Source organism: Natrix helvetica (genome assembly GCF_964273705.1).
Source record: "Natrix helvetica genome assembly, chromosome: 3".
Classification (NCBI taxonomy): domain Eukaryota; kingdom Metazoa; phylum Chordata; class Lepidosauria; order Squamata; family Natricidae; genus Natrix; species Natrix helvetica.
This window is the reverse complement of record NC_138549.1, coordinates 46,378,453-46,393,517: the sequence shown is the minus strand read 5'-3', so window position 1 is coordinate 46,393,517 and position 15,065 is coordinate 46,378,453. Positions and strand designations below refer to the sequence as shown.

Genomic DNA, 15,065 nt, shown 5'->3' with positions numbered 1-15,065 from the left:
TCCTTGGTTTACTGAGGAGCTGAGGGTGATGAAACGCCACAGGAGATGTCTAGAGAGCAGGTGGAGGTCCTCACGCTCCGAATCTGATCGAGCACAGGTAAGAGCCTACTTGCGGACTTACCTTGTGGCATTAAGGGCGGCCAAACGTAGACATTGTGCCGCCCTTATTGCGTCCGCCGATAACCGCCCTGCCGCCTTGTTTCGGGTGACCCGCTCCCTCCTATCACAGAGGATGCGGGGGGCACCCCTGCAGGGAAGAGCAGAGGAGTTTGGGGAATATCTGCAGGACAAAGTCGCTCAGATCCGGAGTGGATGGGCCCCCTTCAGTGAACCGGACGAGCCGTCAACAGCGAGTCTTGTGAGACCACTCTGGGAGGAGTTTGACTCTGTTGCCCCCAAGGATTTGGACAGGTTACGTGGACGGCTGCGACCCACCACATGTTCAATGGACCCGTGTCCCTCCTGGCTGGTACTGGCATCCTGGGAGACGACACGAGGCTGGCTTCTGGGCCTGGTGAATGCTTCGTTGGGTGAGGGATCCTTGCCAACCGCCTTGAAAGAGGCGGTGGTGAGGCCCCTGCTCAAGAAGCCTTCACTGGACCCAACGGAACTAGCTAATTACCGTCCAGTCTCCAACCTTCCCTTTTTGGCGAAGGTTGTTGAGAATGTGGTGGCGCAGCAATTTCCGCGACACCTCGACGAATCCGAATATCTAGACTCACGCCAGTCCGGTTTCCGACCCGGGCACAGCACGGAGACAGCCTTGGTCGCGTTGGTTGATGATCTCTGGAGGGCCAGAGATAGAGGTTGTTCCTCTATCCTGGTCCTATTAGACCTCTCAGCGGCTTTTGATACCATCGACCATGGTATCCTATTGCGCCGGCTGGGGGGGATGGGAGTCGGAGGCACCGTTCTACGGTGGTTCGGCTCCTACCTCTCTGACCGGACGCAATGTGTGTTAACAGGGGGGCAGAGGTCGACCCTGAGGCCACTCTCTTGTGGGGTGCCGCAGGGGTCGGTCCTCTCGCCCCTCCTGTTCAACGCATATGTGAAGCCGCTGGGGGAGATCATCCGTGGTTTTGGGGTTGAATACCATCTGTACGCTGATGATACGCAGCTGTACATCTCAACCCCAAACCACCCCAACGAGGCTGTCGAAGTGATGTCCCGGTGTTTGGAAGCCATTGGGGTCTGGATGGGGGACAACAGACTCAAACTCAACCCCTCCAAGACTGAGTGGCTGTGGCTACCGGCACCCCGGTTCAGCCAGCTAACTCCATCGCTGGCCATAAGGGGTGAACAACTCCCCCCTGTGGAGCGGGCGCGCAATTTGGGCATCCTCCTAGATGCCCGGCTGTCTATGGATGACCATGTGGCAGCCGTGGCAAGGGGGGCGTTCCACCAGGTTCGCCTGGTGCGTCAATTGCGCCCACTACTGGACCGGGATGCCCTACGCACGGTCACTCATGCGCTGGTGATGTCTCGCCTGGACTACTGCAATGCCCTCTACATGGGGCTTCCCTTGGGACGCATCCGAAGACTACAGCTAGTCCAGAACGCAGCCGCGCGGGTGATTATGGGGAGCTCAAGATACTCCCACGTGACACCTCTCCTGCGCGAGCTGCACTGGCTACCTGTGGTTTTTCGGGTGCGTTTCAAGGTATTGATTACCATCTTTAAAGCGCTCCATGGCACAGGACCCAGTTACCTGCGGGATCGTATCCTCCCGCACACATCCCTACGACCAATCCGCTCTCACAGGGAGGGACTACTACTGGTGCCGTCCACTAGGCAGTGCCAGCGGGCGACGCCTAGGGGTAGGACCTTCTCTGTGATGGGCCCAACCCTCTGGAATGACCTCCCCCCCGACATTAGAACAACCACTGACTTCCGTTCCTTCCGTCAAAAATTAAAGACTCACCTGTTTCGATTAGCTGGCCTGGCACATTCTTAGTTTTTACCTCCCGGTGGATATATTTTAATGGGTAATTTTGGGTAATATTTTAACTCCTGGGTTATTAGAGTTTTTAATGTACTATATTTATTATTCTATATACAGTCTTGCAACCTCCTCCACCTACGTATTTAATTATTTAACTGTTTTATGTATGTATTTTATAACGCATTTTAGTGACTGTATACGAATAATAAATAAATAAATAAATAAATTAAAGTGGTCACCTTTCTCTAGCATTTTCCTATATCACTGGTGCCAGCTTGCTTTATCTGGCAGCTAAAATCACTGTCACATCTTGAATGACTGTGTTGAGAGTATATATTCTTGGTGTATAGTCCAAGTATTCTTTGTTCATTCCTCTCAATAACACAACCCTGTTCTCTGATGAACAGGACATGGAGTGGGGGTAGTGTTAATTTATAAAACTATATGCTTTGGCATTATGTTACTTAAAAGATAAAACATCCACAATGTAGAAAAACGAAGGGAGGCAATTTTTTTTTAATATAATCCTCATATTATGGGTCATTCATTCCTTGGATATAAGATTTTCTGTTCTCAAACTTGTCTTCCAGAAACTATCAAAGATAGATATTGTAGAGGACATGATAATGGATGATCAGCATTCATGCCTCCTGTATTATGGTAAATTTGTGCTTTTACTGGATTTTAGGTTTTTGTTATTTTAAAAAAATCTGGTAATACTTAATACTTATATAAATAAAATAAATAAACAGAACAGCTAATGTACAATGTAACTCAAACGTCAAACAGCAGATAAAATCTTAACACAAATCACACTGATTAATTTTTTCACGGCATTGGTAGAAATCATTTCATATGTAGAATATCTTCCATTCAGAGTTGTAGAGCTTAGAGTTCTAGTTTTTGCACCACAGAAATACAGTTGTTGTTTCTGGACATGCATGCTCAATCCAGTTTGGTCTGACAAACAGATGATTGTTTGCATAGCCAGTAGAAATTAATGTACAACTGAATGCATTACAAATGTGCATTGGGAAATACTAAGAAATGACTATGTTAAATTGTTCTAGCTTTTAAATAGAAAGATAACGTTAGTTGAATAAAAATACCATATTCTATGAGATTGTAAGGTCTATTTGGATTTTTGTCCAATGAATCTAAGGAGTCAGATTCTTACAGCAAAAATGTTAGTAGTATGAAATCGGCATAAGTGAAAAGGTTTCAAACCCCATTAACCTATTAATATTGTATATACTGTTTTAATGGTAGGGGTGCTAATGGAGTGGTACGAATGTTGGTTGCTAGTTTACATGAAACACTACAGTACATTAATATTTTCTTTCCCTTTCTTTCTAACCCAAACTCAACTGAAGATTGATTTGGAATCAGTGTTCTTCCAATGTGCAAGTTAAATGTTCTAGTTAAACTACACTCCTTGACAGTTCCCCTAATTTTGCATAGAGTTCCCATTTAATCATTATATAAATTAGTAGAGATTTTATGAAAACAATGCATTTAGAGAACCTGATTCCCTTTTATCTGTGTTCAGCTACACAATATTGTCTCTTTAGCAATTCATAATTGAGCTAAACATTCCATGATCTTGATACAAAATTGCATCTTCAGATCATTCCTGAGTAATCTTGCTTTGCAACAGATTATAAATTAAATACGTTCTTACAATGGCCAGCTCCTAGCAAACAAAATATCTTATCTTGTACCCCTTAGTGGGATTTTTTTATAATGAAAAGGAAGAAAAATGGTCAAAATAATGGAAAAATATTGGAAGGTTAGACAATTATAAATGAAATATGACGCTGCCTCAGTTCCTTAAAACAATCCATAAATTGGAGTAGGTGGTAATTGCATTATGAAAGCTGTACTTAGTTATGACTATTCACTATATGGGATCATTCAATTTTACCTATTTCAGGGAATAGGAGAAAGAGAACAAAGTTATTTTTCTATCTTATTTGTAAATTACAGCTAGATTATCACAAAACATGCTCAGTTGTATGGCAGTGAAAAAAAAACCAATACAATATATTGCAACTCCATTTTATCTACTTTTCTCCATCCACCATCCCAAGGCATTAACTTTGTAATACCACAATTGAACTGGTTCACTTTATTATACTTTGTACATCTGGAAATGATTTTCTTCAGCTGGCTTTAGTGAAAAGCTAAAAATAGTACATGTGTTTTAGCACAAATAAATTACATTAGTTTTTCTATTCTATCAGCTGTAGAAGGGTTTTTAGTCAGTAAAGAAGGCATTGAAAAATGCATCAGATGAAAAATAAAAATAGTGTTTTAAAACAAATAATTTCACAGCACTGAATATTATTAACGCTGGAATGCATTTAAAATATGAGTTTAGCTGTTTTTAAAGAATCTAATAGGCATTCTACATTTTGCTACTATCTGTAGCCTCTAAAATCTAATGCTAGTTCATTTTTCCTCTTTTACTGAAATGTGAGAGTGGTTATTTATGTTCTAAGAATGCTCCCTTTTCCTGCTTTTTGATATTAGCATTGAATTGAATGAAGTAATAAAATATGACTTTGTCGGAAGCTCTGACATTTTACCACCTAAAATTGGCAGTGATCACCAGACCAGAAATGGAAATTGGCAGGTACCAATGGATACACAAGAGCTCAAGGCTACACCAGTACCATCATGTGGCACCATTGAAAGGCAATGTTAGTCAAGGTAAATAAAAGGATGGAGTAAAATATCAACATGAAGAGTTTAAATACAGTAAGAATTGCTTTCATGAGCTTTAGTAATGTTTCAAAAATATGTGATTTTGATTTTACATTAGAAATTAATTATTACACATGGCCTATTTCTTTTGTTTTTGAACTTATTTGAAGAAAACTTCAATTGTATAATTTTAAAAGCTGCCATTATTATTCAGAACTAATGTTTTTAGTATCTTTGGGGATCATCTATTTGTCTTCAGTTCCTGCTTCCTTGGATTGGATATTTGCCCAATCTCATTACAGTTTTGAATGTTGTGGGACAAGCCATACAGGGGTAGGAAAGGTACTATAAGGTTTATTTTAAACAAATCTCTTGATAATTAGTATCCTTTACAAAGCTTTAAAATTAAATATTATTAAGAAATAATTGCCCACTTTCCATCCTGAGGAAGGACATACCTATCCTTTGTATTATGATCGTGGTTAAGGCTAGATCTCACACTATACTTTTCATTTTAAAAAATCTATAAAGCATTTGTACAATTTAAAGAGCATCCAATAATGTCTTAGTTTGAAAAATCCAGAGTTATTTCTCTTGGATACTAAGATAAATGAAATTAGAAAACCTCAAAAATAGCCTTAGGATAGAAAATATTTTAAATAGTATTTAGTCAATGGTCTATGGTGGTGTTTTTTATATACAATTGTGTTTTTTTTACAATTCAGTAGATATCAGTATTAATTCCACCTTTTAAATGTTTTCAGAGGATATGTTTCTTTGACAAAGGGTTTTGAAGAAGGGGCCATGTTATACTAATTTTATACCTGTGATTAATTAATCTACAAAGAAGAGCTGTTCCAAATAGACCAGCTTTATAATTTGGTTCCACCCTGTTTGTCATTGCAAATTCTTATATGTTGATGGTTGGGTAAATTTTCTTTTTTTTTTTATCTCCTCTTTTCCCCACCTCCTCAAAAAACTTTCTGTTTTCCCTGTAAGGAAACTTTCTACAGATTATTTATAGAAAGACTGGGAGCTTTGCTTGCCTTTTGTCTTCTGTTCCATAAAGTAGGAATAAGAGTATCATCACCGGATGGATTTGCATCTGGCTGACAAACCATACTCACTGAGTAGTCCTTAATGGTACTACATTTACATGGAGGGAAGTAAGCAGTGAAGTACCACAAGGTTCAATCTTAGGCCCACCAGTACTTTTCAATATATTCATAAATGACTTAGATGAGAGAATAGAAGGGGAACTCATTAAATTTGCAGATGACACTAAGCTGGCAGGAATAGTCAACACCCCAGAAGACAAGCTCAGGATCCAAAAAGATCTTGACAGACTTGAACAATGGGCCCTATCCAACAACATGAAATTTAACGTGGAGAAAAGCAAAGGTTTACACCTATGCTGGAAAAACCAAAGGCACAAGTACAGATTAGGCGAAATATTGGTTCAAAAAACAGTAACTATGAGAGGAACCTTCGAGCCCTAATGGATGATCACTTAAACATGAGCCAGCAGTGTGCAGCAGTAGCCAAAAAAGCTAATAAAATCCTTGGTTGTATAAACAGAGGCATAGAATCAAAATCACATGTAGTGTTAATACCACTTTATAAATTCTTAGCAAGATCACACTTGGAATACTGCATCCAGTTTTGGTCACCACATTTCAAAAAAGATGTTGAAATTTGAAAAAAAAAGTGCAAAGAAGAGCAACTAAGATGATTAAAGGCCTGGAGACTAAAACATGTGAAGAATGGTTGCAGGAATTGGGTATGGCCAGTCTAGAGAAAAGAAGAACTAGGGCAGGGGTGTCCAAACTTGGGAACTTTAAGACTTGTGGACTTCAACTCCCAGAATTCCCCAGCCAGCCATGCTGGCTGGGGAATTCTGGAAGTTGAAGTCCACAAGTCTTAAAGTTCCCAAGTTTGGACACCCCTGAACTAGGGGTTCTATGATAGCAGTGTTCCAGTATTTGAAGGGCTGCCACAAAGAAGAGGGGATCAATTTATTTTGTAAAGCACCAGAAGGCAAGATAAGAAATAATAAATGGAAACTAATCAAGGAAAGAATAACCTGGAATTAAGGAGAAACTTTTTAACAGTGAGGACAATTAATCAGTGGAACAGCTTGTCTTCCAAAGTTGTAGGTGCTCCATCTCTGCAGGTTTTTTAGAAAAGACTGGACATCCATCTGTCTGAAATGGTATAGAGTCTCCTACTAGAACAGGGAGTTGGACTAGAAGACCTCCAAGATCCCTTCCAGCTCTATTCTGATTGATTGAGTATTCCATTAAGTAGAAATAAGCTGATTCTGTCCAACTTTCCCCTATCTCCTTACATTATATTGGGCAAATACAATTGGTTATGATATAAAATTGCAAAATTAAACATGATGTACACATCGATTAAGTAGCAGCCATACATTCTGGAGCACTTTGCAAAAAGACAACCATCCACAGTTAATCAGTTCATTTTATTGATACAAATTTTACATAGTTTTCAAGAAACATCTTGTATTAAGGTGCAGTATCTTTGATATGGCTGATAATTAGGAACTTTTTAAGGACTGGTCTAAAAAAAAGATCCTTTTTTTAAAAATAGAGTCAATATGCCGCATCTCTTTTCATGCTTGATTTCTTGACTCCATTACAGTGGTTGCTTCTCTTGATCTTTCCTAACAAAGTTAAATAAATTAGAATCAGAACTCAGTTTTTGAAAATAAAAGCTTATTTCATATTTCCCATTTACATAATAACCCCACAACATAGGAAAATTTAGGAGACAACATTTTTATTGAACATTACTTAAAATTAATTTATGCCTTAATGCACTTAAAGACAGAACTTGCAGAAAGAAGCTAAGACATCCATTTCTGTGTTGACTCCCAGATAATTTTCCATAATGCTATTTCACATGTTTTTACTTGGGAACAGATGTTGGTGTGTCTGTTCCCAAGTTCCATGCCTTAACAAACTGAAATCCAAACTCATGTTTTCTAGCAGTAAAGTGGATTCCCTTAATCAAATATTTCAGTATCAAGGTTCGCTTGCATAGTTTGATTTAAAGTACAGATAAATACATATAAGTAACCCCTATACCAGTGATGGTGAACCTTTTCCTTATGGTGTGCCAAAATTGTGCGCTATCATTGCCCACACCAATTCAATCCTCACCACCCAACTGTGCATGCATGCGTGACAACCCCCCCAGCACATGCGCACGTGACCCCTCCCAGGCTCCGGAGGCTTTTCTGAAGCCTGGTGACGGCGAAAATGGCCTCTCACGGTCCTCCAGAGGTCCTCCAGAAGCCAGAAACGGATCATTTCCGAAATTCTGGTTGGCCCGTTGGGGCTGTTTTCGCCCTCCCCAGGCCTCAGGAAAGCCTCCGGAGGCTGGGGAGGGCGAAAAATGGCCCCAATGAGCCAACCTCCAAACTGGTCCGTTGGGCCTGTTTTTTGCCCTCTTCTTGCTCCAGAGGCTTTCCTGAAGCCTGGGGAGGGTGAAAATGGCCTCCCCCAGTCCTCCGGAAGGCTGAAAATAAGCTGATGACTGGCGTGCCAGCAAATATGGCTACGTGTGCCACCTGTGGCACACATGCCATCGGTTTGCCATCACAGCCCTATACCCATAAACGAAACTGAATGAAGACAGAAGTAGGAAAAGGAAACACTATATATTAAACTTGGAAAAACAAAAGAGAAATGGAAAAGATGGATAAAAACTTAAGCAAGCCTTTGTTGTAGGGCTTTTTGTTGTGGCAAACAACAAAAGGACTATGAGAAATATATCTGCAAAATGCATATAAACTTTAGTAAATGCCAGCACACATCAAACAAATTCACCTTACTAATTATTGGAAGCATAAGGAGAAGATGATCAGGCTAAAATTACCCTCCCTCCCAAGCAAAGAAGAAGAAGGAAATTTCAGTAAGTCCTCCAATCAACTCTCTACCAAAGAACACACAAGAAACAAAAATAATGGTGAAATGGAAGACAGATTGCTCCATTGAAAGTGTTTTCTAGCAGTAAAGTAGATTCCAGTTCCTATGATCTGTGTGGCAGAATATCTACAGACTTTGTAAACCCAGAGGAGGAGGAACTCACAACTCCCAGCTGATCACAAGTGGCTGCAAAAATGATTGTTTCTACTGCCTGGTCACAAAAATCAACTGTCTGAAGTATATGTGGGCAATCTCTAGATCTCTTTCTTCCAGAGAGAATTTTGACAGTCTGGATCTCACATCTACCTGCGTTTTTGGCTGAAATGCTCCTGCAATCTGCACCGAGTAGGGGAAATGTGAGCCCTAGTTTCACTCTCCTCACTAGAAGCCCATTGTGTTCTGACCATAAATAAACTTTGTAGTTTATTTTTTATGCTCTCTCTTTAAGATTGAAAAACTTTCGAGTCTACACATCACTGACTGAGTTTCCCTTCAATCCTTTTAAAAGAAAGAAAACTAATTCCTTTCAGCTTTGAAAAGAAGCTTCAACTTTTGGCAATATACAGCAAAGAAGTGACTTAGATTTGAGACTTGTTTCTAAACAGTTTAAATAGTAAGACTGTGAAAATGATTTAAAGAAGGATTTTGAAACTAATTAGAAAGATTCTCGTGTGGGAAAAATCTGTTTTGTTTATGTCAATGCAAAACAGGACTTTGAAGGCCAATTACTAAAGCATATGATGGCTACTTTAAAGGAACCTTTTGATCTCGGTATGTGAAGTGCTTGAGTAACTCTTTACTGGAATTAAACGTCGTTACTGAAGATGAACAAACTCCTTTGAAGACAACCAAAATGGACTTTGAAGTGGACCTAAAAATTACAACTTACAAAAAAAAAATGAAAATTTAGATTTACAAGTAGAATTGGATAATTATATTAGGGTGGGGTTTTTTGCCTGTTTCCTTCCTCCACATAGTGGAGAGAGAAGAGAGTAAGGAAGGGAACAGGGCTGTAATAGAAGTGATTCTTGAGTGCAGGTGAGGAGGGAAGCTTGAAAAGAGACTCAAGTAGATAATGTACAGTAAATTATGTGAAATAATTCCTTAGACAAGCTTTCAAGTTTAATGTCGAACTCTGAAAGGCTGACAAACTCAAGAACAAGAACCACTTAGATTTCTTGAAAGATCATGCTTGTAGGCATTAATAAGAAAACCTTTTAAAAAACCTTTAAAAATCAACTCACGTAAGGTGCTGATGTTCTGATTAGCCCCACGATTCCAGTAAGACATCTTCTCTGTTATTTTCACATTTGGTTTATTCTATAGTGTTAATTTCTTATGTGATTTGGAATCAAAACACAAACCCTTACCTATTAATAACCAAATGTGTTTGGCAGCTTTCCAGAATGGAAATAAATACCCTCTGTTTTGTATAGGTGATCCTAAAATGTGCCAAATTTCAGAGATATGAACCTAAATATTTTATAAAATCTATAAAAATTGTATATCTTACTTATTATATAATCTGTAGATAAGGTAACTACAAAGGCAATAAATTAGACTTTTCCAGTTAATGATACTGGTAATGGTTTCAATATTATATTACTAAATGAGTTCAAAAGGATATTTCAAAACTATCAGGGATAGCTACAATATTGCCATACAGAAACAAATTACATTAAGTGCCAAGTGCAACCACGCCCTAATATCCTGGGACTGTCATGGATGAATTGAAGATTACAGACAATGGGTGTCTTTGTTAGGTGCCATGATATAACTTGATAGGTTGTTAAGAGACAAATTCACTTATAATAAATCTAATACTGAGGTACTAAATTGAAATGCTATGAACAAAAGATAGTAGAAATCTGTATCTTTTTGGAATGCACTTCATACATTTCATGTTAACTACATCAAAGAATTTTTCAACATTCAACAAAATTAGAACAGCTAAGTTCAATTTGTCTGCCATGATATCCATTGTATCAATCACAAGGATATGATCAAATGCTTTTGTGTTTTTTCATGTCCAGTTTGAGATGGATGAATGAATTACAGATAGCATTATTTCTATAGCCTTCTGATTAGAGCTGCATTTAATATTTTAATATTCACATTAATCAAAAATATTGGTTCTGTTGTTTCTCATCTTCTCTTTCTCAAACTTTAAAATTGCTGCAATATAAGCCTCATAAAATAATACAAAAATAAAAATTAAATGATTGATTATAGAGCTCCAATATTGGTGCTAATAACTCTGTAAACATTATTTCAATAAATGGGTCAAGAAGAATGTCCTTGCTCTTGTTTTCATTTGTCTCTATATATTTATTACCACAAAATGGAAAGACATAGATCAATAGGGATGCCAAACATGGGATCAACACATTTTAGAAGTCACAGATCAAGCCTCCTTCTATTTCTTAACTCCTATATTGACACACATCTTCACTGACTGTCAGACAAGTTGATTTCTAAATGCCACACTGTTGATTTAATGATTGCTTCTTCACAAACTGAACAGCAAACTGTTCAAACTAGTTTAAATTGAAGTCATATAGCAATATTTATTTTCAGTCAAAAGTATGTCATTTATGATTAACTGCCCTGATAAATCCTAAACATCTGTCCATAAACCTTCTAGCTGATGGGAAGAGAGAAATACAATGGTCTCTTGCAAGATATTCGCTAATTAATGATTTTGCTTTACAGAATGGAATTAGAATAAAGACTACTTCATATGAATCTATTTAGATAGACGTGTTTCAAATATGTGGTGCAAATGTAATCTATTTGTACATAGACATAGTAAAAGAATGAATATAAAAGCATAACTGATCTGATTCTTAATGAAAAATTAATAGAATCTGAATAGTACAAGACTAATGAAGTGATGACAGAACTGACTATTTTGGGGGAGCAAGTGTCAGGAGTACATGTTGGGGAGAAAAGGAAATTGGAGAAAAATGAAAGTAGAAAAAGAAGTTAAAGTAGAATGACTGCCATAAGAAAAGTGCAAGATTTGAATGAAACAGTATAGAAGATAGATTAATCTCTGAAGAGAATGATTGGAAAATAGGCAAAAGAAAAGAAGAACTGCATGTTTCTTGGAGCAGAGCAAAAAGAAGTATATTTCATAGAATCACTCAATGTCTGGAATGGTGCAAGTAGAAAATATGAGAAAGAATGCTAAATGGAATGATAAAGGGAAAGGATGCAGATGGGGAGGGGGAGGAAGAATGCTACAAAACCAAGGATGAGAGACAGATATTGCATTATGCATATATAGAGAGAAAAGGATAGTTCAATGAATAATATAGTTAAAGAAAGCAAGGGTTAAGATTAAAAGAGGCAAAGAAAATGTGGAGCAATGGAAACAAAATATTGTTTTGGAAGTGAGTAATCTAAGCAAGAATGCTGTAGCAGACTGAATGAATTTAGAATAAAAATTAGGGAATGATTTGGTATATTGAACGTATTCTAGAGATTTATGCACAAATTGTGAGGATTTGTTGACAAATGGAATTGGAAAATGAAAACTGCAAAAGTGTTCCAAGAAAAAAAAAAGGTCATAAAATGAAAGAAAGGCTTAGCAAGTAGTTCAACACTGAGGACATTAGATGTCCCCTTGATTGATTAATTTGTTTATAGATAAATGCATAAGAATCTAATAATCCTACGTGAAATTAAAGATGGAAATGCATATGAACTTTTGTTTACAGACTATGTCATGTTGGTTGAGAACCCAAATGCAAATGTTGGACAGACTGCATGATGCAATGAAAAAATGCACCTAGAATTTTTTGTACAGAAATAAGAAATAAGGTCAAGAATATATGGATGCTGAATGAATGTGGACTCAGTATAGAAGTCAACTGTTAGTATAACCTGAAATAGGTGGCTTTGTTATATACACTATATAGAAAGACTAAATGAGCTAAGGTTGACTGATCATTGAATGTGGTTGATGAGGTCTTGAAAGAAAACAAATAAAAGCACAAAAGCAACGAATGAACCATAATATGATGGAAACGAATATATTTTGCATGTCTTGAAAAGTATGTTTTGTTTTTTCTTTTTTTAAAAAAAATCACACTTTTTATTTTTCCCCTAATTTGTACTCCTTTCCTGAATCCTAGATTATTTTATCCTACAAAGAAGTAGTATGATGAATCTGTATGCAAATATTAACAATGAATAATAATTCCATTCAGGAAAAAATATTTTTTAGTCTCACTTAGATCTGCATAGGCAGGTTGCCCCAGCACAGGAACTGGCCACTGTTTCTTATGATCAGGAATGTATGATATATCTCTCTCCCCCTCTCCCATGAAAAAGGCAAAAACCATACTAGTAATTTCCTTCTATGCATCAAAATCTTTTTTCAGAGATGACCCAGCATAAGTGGTGTGTTGTGCAGCTGGCCTACTGTCCTTTATTCTATTTAACTTTAGTCCAATTGACTACTTGTACTTCTTTGGTCACAGGTTGCTGCCCTGTATGGTCCTTGTGTCCTGGGCTGCTGCTGGACTGCTCCTTCCTGAAAGCTCCTCAACCAGTGAATCTCTGTTTTTGTTTTCTATTTATTTACTGGATCTTTAAAAGAAAGTTAGTTGGAGGAACCCAGGAAAGCATTTTTAACAACTTTGCCAGTAGAATAGGGAAAACAAATCTCCCTCTTCTTCACAGATGGAATGACAAAATTATGGATTGAAAAAATGATAAGAATACTCTCAATTGTAAAATAGTCGCATGTTTTCAGCTTAGAAATTATTTGTGTACAATTCAATTTTTACACTTTTATGTTCAATTCACACTGATGTTCATTTCCTATATTTTTCAGTAGATTCCCTCTATTTATAACAATATTCAGATCGAAACATAATCCAGGGATGGTTGTCCTTGAATCATATTCATATTATTACACTTTTTTTATGCACTGATTACACATTGTGGATTGTTAGTCTCTTTTGCAGCATCTTTATTTTGCAATTTCCAGGAGACAGAATTCTTGTTTTTCTTCTATCTGAATCTCTCTTTAAAAAAATGATGTCGGTGTGCATGCGTGCATATATTTGCACACTGCCATTCTAAAGCTTTCATTTTCCAGAGAATAACATTGGTCCAGTTTTAACTGACCACTTTTTGTGAGTGTATTAAATCTGTAGCTAGGTTCACTGTCAGCTTTAGGCAAACTACTGAGCTGTTATTAATCTGCTTCCATGGTAACTGCTGCTTCCAAGCCTGAGGACAAAAATTTGTTCTTCTGCTAAGCTGCACAAGAGTTTCTAGTTATACTTTAGACAAAATGGCCATTGAAAGGCAATTGCATTGATGTGTATCAGTCATGCATATTTTACAGTTGAAGAATTTTGGTATCTTGGGATAGTGTTGCACATGATCACTGTACTTTCACGTTCTATTTTTAATATTTTCCATTGCAGTTTTTTTTAATCAAGTTATTTGCTCCATTTGTATTTGCACTTTACACATAAGCTTTTATCTCCTCAAAGGCTACATAATTTAAATGGAACAATTCTTTTCTTGGTAACTCCTAACATCTGGACATTTTTTTTCTTCTTTGAATGCCAGCCGCAGTTTTATTTATTATTATTTATTTAATTAAGGAAATTATACTAATAAAATTATTTCATAAAACAAAGTGATTAGAAATTAGCATTTTGAAGATTTAATCACAAGTCTTTTGAAGCACATCAAAATGAACCCAGCAAAACCAGAAAAAGTTGAACAAAATAAAAAGAATGACTTTCTCATGACTTCTGCTTTTTATGTGAAAATAATAGTATGAAAAACTGAAACTATGCAAAGATGTGCTACTGCCTTGCCTAAAGTTGGAAGCTGGATATTGCACTCAGTTAGAACATTTAATTAGTGGAACAACTTGTCTCCAGAGGTTGTGATTGCTCCAGCACTGAAGGTTTTTAAGAAGAGATTGGACAATCATTTGTCCGAAATTGTATAGGGCAGCGATGGCTAACCTTTTTTGTCATTGCGTGCCAAAAGGGCGTGATTGCACGACAGCGTGCACGTGCGTGTGCCCACACCCATAATGCTCACATGACACATACACACCGCAGCCTGCCCACATGTGACCCCTCCCATTTAGGGCCTAGCAGGCCTCCCTGCAGCCTCTTGGGAGCAAAAACGGGGCACGGGGAGCACTGTACACACAGCCCGCTCCCCCTACATGTGCATGTGACCTCCCTGCCCTCCTGCACATGCACAGGTGTCTCCTGCATGCACCCCATCCCCCGTGCATGCACAGCAGAGACCCAAAAACCAACTGGCCTGCAGGAGGCACGCCTTCATGCGCAGTGGTACTTAGCTGGGGTGACAGCTCATGTGCCCACAGAGAGGGCTCTGCGTGCCACCTGTAGCACACGTGCCATAGGTTCGCTATCACGGGTATACAGTTTCCTGCTTGACAGAGAGTTGGACTACAACAA

At 38.0% G+C, this 15,065-nt stretch overlaps 1 protein-coding gene across 5 annotated transcripts in view; it reads left to right on the top strand.

The window, feature by feature from the left end:
• Nucleotides 1–15,065, top strand: part of GPM6B (glycoprotein M6B) — a 126,282-nt gene that overhangs the window by 94,724 nt on the left and 16,493 nt on the right. For 2 of the 5 annotated variants that reach the window (XM_081947330.1, XM_081947332.1), the window contains exon 2: nt 4,547–4,654. The exons of the other annotated variants lie outside the window; for them this stretch is intronic. In XM_081947330.1, coding sequence (XP_081803456.1) covers nt 4,547–4,654 — 108 coding nt within the window. The remainder of the gene's footprint in view (nt 1–4,546; nt 4,655–15,065) is intronic. 5 annotated transcript variants of the gene reach the window in all.